The sequence below is a fragment of the Tiliqua scincoides genome, chromosome 4 (genome assembly GCF_035046505.1).
Source record: "Tiliqua scincoides isolate rTilSci1 chromosome 4, rTilSci1.hap2, whole genome shotgun sequence".
Classification (NCBI taxonomy): Eukaryota; Metazoa; Chordata; class Lepidosauria; order Squamata; family Scincidae; genus Tiliqua; species Tiliqua scincoides.
Window position 1 is genome coordinate 3625772 of NC_089824.1, and position 9435 is coordinate 3635206.

The 9435-nt window shown below is 49.0% G+C and overlaps 1 protein-coding gene across 1 annotated transcript; it reads right to left on the reverse strand.

Moving 5' to 3' along the window:
- Nucleotides 1-744: 744 nt before the first annotated feature.
- Nucleotides 745-9123, reverse strand: LOC136647562 (protein THEM6-like). The gene is made up of 3 exons (XM_066623178.1): nucleotides 8952-9123; nucleotides 3556-4100; nucleotides 745-858 (listed from the first exon to the last, which is right to left on the reverse strand). Exons 1-3 carry the CDS (start codon nucleotides 9121-9123, stop codon nucleotides 745-747), a joined length of 831 nt encoding a protein of 276 aa, XP_066479275.1.
- Between the last annotated feature and the right edge of the window lie 312 nt (nucleotides 9124-9435).

Below are 9435 nucleotides of genomic sequence, written 5' to 3' on the forward strand. Positions count from 1 at the left end.
TCAGACTAGCAGTGATTACCCCAGTGGTGATTAGTACACTGGCTGCAGTTCCAAAAATGCTTGAACTGCATTTAAAACATCTGAATGTTGACAAAATTACTATCAGTCAAATTCAAAAAGTTACCCTGCTTGGTTCAGCACACATTATTCGTAAATATATTATGACGTCCTAGGACCCTGGATGGGGCCTGACTAGTTAACTAGTAATTAACTAGTAATTAATACCAAGTCCAGCTAAAGAACAAGCAGCTGTGATATGCAAGATAATAATAATAACAGCCCTGCTGGATCAGGCCATAGGCCCATCTAGTCCAGCTTCCTGTATCTCACAGTAGTCCACCAAATGCCTCCGGAAGCACACAAGACAACAAGAGACCTGCATCCTGGTGCCCTCCCTCACATCTGGCATTCTGAGGTAGCCCACTTCTAAAATCAGGAGGTTGCACACATCACGGCTTGTAACCCGTGACAGACTTTTCCTCCAGTCCTACAGAAATCAGTTGAGAGCAGCTGATGGTGATAATTGGAGAGTCCAATTATCATGAAGCCTGGATAAAGAGATTCTAAGGGCTGCGCTTGGCCCTTGTGCCTTATGTTTGATACCCCTGGTCAAGAGTGTTATGCAGTATCGCTTTCCTGCAACTGAAGTGAAGAAGCAGTTCTGTAATTCTTAGCATAAAAACATAAGAACATAAGTGCAGGTCTGGTCCACCATAAATGAAGCAGGAAATCGGATTCAGGGAGTTAGCGGACTTTGCCATTGTTCTGGAAATCACCTTCTGTTCTCATCTTCTGGCTGCTGATTTGGTTGTATTTCATCCAGTGGTGGACCTCTTCAGGCATCTCAGGGGACTCCACCTGCAAGAAAACGTAACAGAGATGAAGACAGAAAAATCTCATCTGTGATCCGTGTATCAGATGTTAACTCTGACACCAGGAATGGTGCAACTTGGTATGCAGCCTGATGCCTCCCCTGACCCTTCGTGACAGTCTCTGCATCAGCACACTAAGAAATGTCTCCTTACCATGCACAGTTGCAGTTTTCCCAGACTTGGGGTGCTGGTGAACACCTCGATGAAATTGTCAACCGAGTGTGCAATGGCAGTGAAGAAGGCCAATTCCATGCTTGGGATTATTAAAAAGGGGATTGAGAATTAAATGGCCAATATTATTATGCCATTGTACAAATGGATGGTAAGGCCACGTATGGAATATTGTATCCCAGTGGTTCTCACACATTTAGCACGGGGACCCACATTTTAGAGTGAGAATCTGTCAGGACCCACCGGAAGTGATGTCATGACCGGAAATGACATCATCAAGCAGGACAATTTTTAACATCCCTAGGCTGCAATCCTACCCACTCTTATCCAGGAGTAAGTCCCATTTACTGTCATTGTTAAATTAATATACATAGTAGCTTGTTAAAAGTACAGGTCTGTCACATTTCCCCAAATGCAGTCACATACTAGGGGAGCGTCAAGTCTAGAATATTAAAACAAATATTGAAATGAATGGGGACCCACCTGAAATTGGCTCATGACACACCTAGTGGGTCCTGACGCACAGTTTGAGAAAAACTGTTGTATCCAGGTCTGGTCACCACATCTCAAAAAGGATATAGTGGAAATGGAAGAGGTGCAGAAGAGAGTGACCAAAATGATTACTGGGCTGGGGAACCTTCCCTATGAGGAAAGGCTACAGTGTTTGAGGCTCTTCAGTCATCTGCTGAAGTCATTTTCTAAAGGTGCGGGGGGGGGGGGAGGATGATTGAGTCAAAACATTATGCAGGGGATGAATAGAGTGATTTTCTTTTCCTTCTCACACAGCACCAGAACCAGGGGACATCCACTAAAATGGAATGTCAGGAGAATTAGAACAGGCAAAAGAAAATGTTTCTTCACCCAGTGTATAATTACACTTGCACATGGCGTGGTGATGGCACCTGGCCTAGATGTCTTTGAAAGGGAATTGGATAGATTTCCATAACAAATGTTCATTACAGATTACAAGCTGTGTGGAGTATTTGCAACCTTCTTGTTTCAGAAGTGGGCTACCTCAGAATGCCTGGTGCAAAGGAGTGGCAAGAGGATGTAGGTATCTTGTTGCCTTGTGTATTCCCTGAGTCATCTGGTGGGCCACTGTGAGACATAAGAAGCTGGGCTAGATGGGCCCCCTTTGGTCTGATCCAGCAGGGCTCTTATGTTCTTGACTTCCATGCTTCGTGGTTTGGGAAAACTTTGCCACTGAGCATGGTAAGGAAGCAGATGGTTTGAGGGGGATGCAGCATGTGTGCAGCACTACGCAGGTCAAAGGTATCTGGAATCTAGCACTCCCCCACTTTATGACTGGGCCAGTCATCACTGAGACTCATGCGAAGCAAGATTTCATTTCAGGTCTACTGCAAGCAGTCATGGCTATACCTGGATTGCCTTGGCAATAGGGCATCACTGATGGAATCAGGACCATTCAGCCGTCCCACCACCATCCCAAAAGCAAGTTTCTAACCTATTTGGTTGCAAAACAGCTGTTAAAAATCATTGGGCACTGCTTTTGGTCATGGCAAACCTTGATGAGTTTTGCCCACACTATAGAGGGGCACAAGGGAAGGATCTCCTTACCTGATGGAACTGCCCAACTGAATTAACTGAGAGGTCCATCTACCCCACACAGATGCTCCTGCACCCTGTGGGCACCCTTGAGTTTTCTACTTTCAAACACTCCCCTCCCCACCACAGTGGAATATCACAAGCAGCTTATGAAGTTCTCCTTTCCTTTCCAAGAGACTTGCATAGTGGTGTGTGGGAGCTCATACTGTTTTGGAAACAAAACTCCAAACCTCCTTTTGAAGTGTGGACCCAAGTGAGATGATATATGAGGCAACATGATGCTTCATGTTGATGTGAGATGCAGGGGCACTGAAGGCCCTCCCCCCCCCCCATTTTCTCAAGGGATAGAAGTTGCATCCATGGAATTTGGAGAGCGCTTGGCTCATTTTATCCTGCAACACCAGCACACTGGAGAGGAGGGGAGCACACTCTCTCCTCCATTGTGCAGAGGCAGGACTTGTTGAAACTTATCTGATTTCCCCTGCCCTGAAGGCATCAAGTAATGAATTTAAATGTAACAAGGCTGAAGGGGAGGAGAACTGCAAACTAGTCTGAAAAGAACTAGATCCCTCTGTCAACGGAGGCTGAGAAATACAACACTGTGCAGGATCAGATCAAAGGAATGTCTAGCCCAGCAGTCTCTTTCCCTTGGAGGAGAGTCAGATCCTCCTTGAAGCTTTTGAGGAGGGCAGGACGGCAGAGGTCTCCACTTGTTGGCCCACATTTTAAATCGTCATCTGTACGGGAACCCCATTTAGACCTAATGGCCGGTAGGGACTGGCTGCATGCAAATCTATCCCAGAAGCATCCACCAAAAAAGTAAGCGATGGGGGTGGGGATAAAGACAGGATGCATAGAAAGAACTTGTTAAAATGACTTGAGAAGAATGAAGATTTCAGTATTCAAGGCAATTCCCCGACACTGCACCAAACATTCAGTTTCTTACCTTCATCCCAGCAAGGCGCTTCATCAGCGCCGCAGGGGTTGGGCCTATCACATTGAACCGGGCAAGCACCACGGCAACGACAAAGTCATCAGAGGGTCGAACAAAGTGCTGCTCCAAATAGATGGTACGGTCATCCCAGCCCAGGAGGCGTGTCTGGATGTCAAAGCCCTCAAAAACGTTCAGTTCATGGCGGAAGCGGCTGCAGGAGGCCGTCATCACCAAATAACCTCCCAAGCTGCTGAGCTCCTCAAGTATCCCGTACCTGAAAAAAAAGTGGCAACGAGCGATATCAGCCTCACGCAGGTAGCGGGCATTGTTCATGTGCCCCATGAAGTCCAAGTCCGCAGGCAGCACACAGCTGTGGAAGACGTGGGTTCTGAATATATCTTTAATGGTCTCTTTCCTCTTTGAGATATAGAGGTATGGAATTCCTACTCTCAACAGAAACCACGAATCCGTGCTCCAGATCAGTAGTAAGAGAAAGAGGGCCACAGCACATAACCAAAAGATCATCTTGACCAGCTCCTGAGAAACAACCTGCAGGCCTGCAAAAGTGCTTCAGGGTGGGTCCGCGGTCACCAGGGCCAGACTCCTCCAGCTCAGGCCACTGCCACTCGGCTCCCCTTTACCTCCTCCTGAACCTCACACAGCAACATCCCAGTTTGTTCTTCAGCTGCAGTGTGCTTCCCAGTTGGTTGCATAGACTCTGCATCTTGCACTCAGCCAGTCTGATCTTTTATAAAGCTAATTACAAGTTGTAGAAGAGGTTCCACCCATGACATGTGAACGGGGGAGGAGGAGGTGAGGCACTGCTCACTTCAAAATACCTTCGTGACATCACAGCCCAGGAGTCAAGCCTCCTAAGAATGTAAGGAGGACCCTGTTGGATAATAATAATAATAATAATAATAATAATAATAATAATAATAATAATAATAATAATAATAATAATAATAAATAATAATAAACTTTATTTCTATCCCGCCCTTCTCCCTAAAGGGACCCAGGGCGGCTTACAACATATTAAAAACAGATTAAAACATAATTTAACAAGCAGATAAAAACATATTAAAAACACAATTAGCAGAACCCATAAAAACAGTAGTCAGAAAAGTCAGAATAAAAGAGCATTAAAACAGCAGTTCTTAGAGGAATCGGGCCTGTAAAAAGCAACTAAAAGATGTATAAAAGATGTTTAAAAGGCCATAAAGTCAGAAGGCAAGGTTAAACAACAAGGTCTTCAGGCCTCACCAAAAGGTCTCAAGAGGGGGAGCCATTCTCAAGTCAAGGGGAAGGGAGTTCCACAATGTTGGTGCCACTACTGAGAAGGCCCTGTTTCTTACCGCTGCCCCACGTACCTCCTTAGGCGGCGGCACTTGTAAAAAGGCCTTCTCTGATGACCTGAGAGGACGAGCCGGATTGTACGGGTGTAGGCGATCTCTTAAGATACCCTGGCCCAGAGCGGTATAGGGCTTTAAAGGTCAAAACCAGCACCTTGAATTGGGCCCGGAAACGAATGGATCAGATCAAAGGCCTCTCTGTGCAGCTTGCCTGTTCCCACAGTGGACCCTTCTCTGAGAAGACACCAGGAAATAGAGGAAAGCTTCTTCCCTGCTCTCCTCCCCCAGGCTCCCAGTATTCAGAGCCAAACTGCTGCTGAACCCAGAGGCAGTGCATGACTATTTAGACCAGTGGCCAGTGACAGATCTGTCCTCCAAGCCCCTTGCCAAGCTATCCAAGTGAATGGCCATTGTCACATCTTGTGGCCACGGATGCTGCAGGTTATTAATGTGCTGTGTGAAGAAGCATCCCTTTGTCCATCCAATATCTGTTTTGCTGGATGAACGTTGCTTCTCTGGCTGTGAGAGAGGGAAAGGTTCCCTCCCCGTCCAGATCCTCACAGCATCCGACTTTTTAGTTCTTTCCAGTGTGCAAATGGTTCATTTAGTCCTTCTGCATTTCCTCTTTTTTTACCTTTCAGGAGCAGGGCTTGCATACCAAGACTGGTGGAGCCAAGGAGAGAAAAATCCAAGGAGAGAAGGAGTGCAGGATGGGCTGAAAATTGAGGATAGGATGCAACGTGTGCATTTACCACTTAGATCCACCCCTCCCACCTGCTCTCCCCCTCCCCGCTCCAACTTACAAGACTGGTGGACCTTTCACAGGAGTTCACAGGTTCTATCAGCAGGAGGCCCAGGTAGAATTTTGCCAAAAGGCCTCTATTTTACCAGCCAGGGTGAAACAGTGTCACAATGTCAGACTTGGAGCAGGAAGTTCTACATTCAAAACCCTCCTCAGCCATGGAGCTCATGGGTAATGTTGGATAAGTCACTGTTTCTATCACATCTTTATACTGCTCTTCCTCCCAGGAGCTCAGAGCAGTGTATATGGTTCCTCCCTCCTTTCATCCTCACAACACCCCTGTGAGGTAGGTGAGGATGGGAGATCGTGATTCGCCCAAGGTCACACAGAAAGCACACACGGTCCGCTTGTCAGTTTTCACCCTAAACCCCATGCACCCCGTGAAGTTAACGGACCGTGGAGAGGCAACACTTTACTGGCTGGGGAATGCCCAGCTTAATGCAGGCGGTAGCTGCCCAATGAGATGCAATGATCTCTCCCACTGTCGGAACCAGCCCCTGGCGTCAAGCTCTACACCAATCGAGTGAAGACTTATAAGCGGTAAACTGCTGCTTCTCGTGTTGTGCCGACGCCATATGGCGAAGTTGGAGTGTCCTCTCCAGTGCGCGAAGCCTGGGTAAGGAAGGTATGGAGGATAGGCTGTTACCCATGCAGCAAATCCCCCCTCTCCACGTTACTGGAATGGTCCAATGGTCCATCCGCCAATACGCAAAAGGCTTCTCCCATTCTGGGTGAAGTTTGCACCAGAAGCTGCATCTCTGAGCAGCATTCCTTTTGCATGTCTCCAGTTCATGGAAATGATCGAGCACAGAAGACACAACATTTGTTTCAATGATGGCCTTTTCTTTGGTGGTCTTTCCTGCAGTCTGGTTACCCCTTTCCTCTCTCCATCATGGGAAAGAAAACTACTCCCAATTTCCAGGGAACTACATTCTGGTGATCTCTGGCTTGGTTCTGCCCCATCAGCTAAGTAGGGCAGCTATCTCCCAATTGCCCCTTTCCAGTCTGCAGTTTTGTCTCTAGGCATCTCTCCAACCAACCTGGATCCAGACGGCTTAGACGCTTGGTCACTCTTTGCTTCAGTAGCTGAAATGTGTTCCATGATGGCAGCCTTAGCTTTGGATCGAAGATGGCGATCCCGCCAGGAGTCAGCCCAGGAAAGGAAGCTGGAAGGAGGTCTGCAAGTTCCTTGGGATTGGGGCCAGGCAGCTGGTCCAAGCTATCTTTTAGAAAATCCTCTGCAGGTTTGAACGATAAAACCTTAGTGGTTTGATGTTGGTCCTTCTGTGATAATGAGGCTGACTTCCTTCTGGGCATGAGGGTGACAGGACACTCCTGACAACAGAAGCAAAATTCTGTTCATTTTCAGCATTTGCCCCAACATATCCCTGTACAGTTTCTCCTCTTATTTCAGGAGCATTTTATCCCTTGACTCAACAGCCCCTTCCCAGTTGCAGTCTTCCTGCATACAGCTTTTTAAATAGTTGGCCCCAGCTCAATAAGCGTTGGGCCAGAAAACACTGGGGGTCTGCCCAGATAGGTGGGCTGCAGATCAATAGCAGAGCACATGCGCCACAGGCAGGGGGCTCCCAGAACTCCCCCCACAGTCCCCTTTGAAAGGGGCTCAGGCCTTCAGGTGCCTTCACCGCATCCTGTAGCAAGGAGTTCTGCTGATCAATGACACTCTCGCCGCCCGCGATGGACTCCCCCTACAGTCCCCTTTGAAAGGGGCTCAGGCCTTCAGGTGCTACAGCTGCATCCTGTGGCAAGGAGTTCCGCGGATCAATGACACTCTCGTCACCTGCGATTGATTCCCCCCACAGTCCCCTTTGAAAGGGGCTCAGGCCTTCAGGTGCCACAACCGCATCCTGTGGCAAGGAGTTCCGTGGATCAATGACACTCTTGTCACCTGCGATCGACACCCTCCCTGTCTCTCCAGTCCCCTTGCAAAGGGGCCACAGCCTCAGGTGCCGTCACCACATCCTGTGCAGAAGTTAGAAGTACGTGCAGGAAAGTCTTGCACCCCCCCCTCCAACTGGCACCAGTGCAGTCTCCAACATATGCTGCCCACGTCTGTATCAACCTCTTCAAAAGCTAATCTTAAGCTGCCCTGCAAAGCTATGTTTGCTCTGGGAACCCCCAGAACTTAAAGTGTTTGAACCCATTCAGGCCCCCGTTTGGGCCTAGCTGTGAGCATAAGCAGGGTGCAAAGCAGACCCTATGCTTGGCTGCTTGGGTCAACAGGGTATGTTAAAAGATGCCCCTTGAGTGCCCTTTCGTGTGTGTGTGTGTTAAAAAAGAAGTCGTGTTGCAGCTAGTACCTCAAAAACAGGAAACAGCTAGCTAACCGCAACAGAGAGGTAGTTAGAAAAGAAAAGAGACTTTTTCCAGTGTGCTCTTAGCCATTACAGGGAGGGGAAGAAGGGGATTTTTACAGTAAGAAAGATTTCACATGTTTGTAAAGTGCCATATTTAGTAAGAGCATGCTAAAGCAGAATTTGAATAGGGGGCTGTGTAGGCCAGGACAAAGCCCCACTGATTGTTGTTTGCCAATCAAGAATGTATCCAAGGCTTTGCCATTTGCATTCTGCCAATCAGAAATCTGACCAATGCTTTACAATGAAGATTTGTTTTGTATATCAGCTCAAAGCCCCGAGAAAATCGGGGTCACAGACTTTGGAAGCTATTCCTCTGTGACCATCAGCCGGCTGAGAATAAAAGCTTGTTTTCCTTGAAACCTCCTGGTGTCCGCTTCCATCCTTTCCTGAACCTGCAACATTTCCTTCCAGCTCTTCTCCTCAGACCCCTGTGCTGGAGAGTCCTCACAGAGGGGAAGGATCCCACAGCCAAGTTCCCCAGCTCCTCACCGTCGGCTAAAATTCACACCAGCCAAGCCCATCTGCAGTGCAGTGCAGGGAAGGGGGAATGGGACCACGGGTTTTCAGTCATGGAACTTCAGGGGCGGGGGGGGGGCTAGTCAATTATCAAGGCCAACCTCAGTCCCCAAATTTGCATCCCAGGTGGACATTGTTGGAACCAGTGCCCAGGTCTCCTCCCGACTTTGGACGTTTTGGTCCCTGCACTCCAGGGTAGAGGAAGGTCTTCCCTGTCCCAACCTGGAGATGCCATCGGGTTGACCCTGGGACTCCCCACCCAGCAACATCTGCACCACCTGAGCCTGGAGTCATCCCGGAAACCGACTCCCAGGGTCGGGGTGCCAGCCTGGGCCTTGGCCTCCCGCTCCTCAAGTTAACCTTGGCCATCAAGTGCCGGCAGCAGGGTGTTCTCCTTGTACTGGTTGCGGAGGATGGACTTTAGCTCCTGGTTCTCTCGCAGGAGCTGAACCAGCTGCTTGAGCTCCTCAGGCTTAGCGACAAGCGCGTCAATTTCCCTCTTCAACTCGTCATAGCGGGCAAAGACTGCCATCCCTGGAAAGCTGTCGCGAGGAGGGGAGCGAGTGCCTCCCGGGGGTGCCCCAGAAGAGTGGTGTTCACAGGTCCATGCAGGGCTTCAAGCTGCCATGAGCTCTTCCTGCTTTCCACTGCTGGGGGGTGGGTTGCAGTGACCTGAGTAGCCATTGTGGTGCTCTGAGAGTGCTAGAGTCCCTGGCAGCCTCAGGCATCACCGGGGTGGGGGAGCATGGGAGGGAGCTCCCCAGCACAGTTGAGTGGCCTGTAGAGGGAGGCCTCTGAAGCTGTTGGCTTGTGGGATCTTTGGCCCCATGGAGCAGAAGGGACC

Excerpts from the sequence above, each read along its gene's own strand:
- LOC136647562 (XM_066623178.1), bottom strand. The coding sequence starts at position 9,123 with ATGGCAGTCTTTGCCCGCTATGACGAGTTGAAGAGGGAAATTGACGCG. Across the intron at positions 4,101-8,951 it reads GCCGGCACTTGATGGCCAAG|GCCTGCAGGTTGTTTCTCAG; the intron begins GTTAACTTGAGG and ends GCACTTTTGCAG. Across the intron at positions 859-3,555 it reads AGCGCCTTGCTGGGATGAAG|GTGGAGTCCCCTGAGATGCC; the intron begins GTAAGAAACTGA and ends GTTTTCTTGCAG.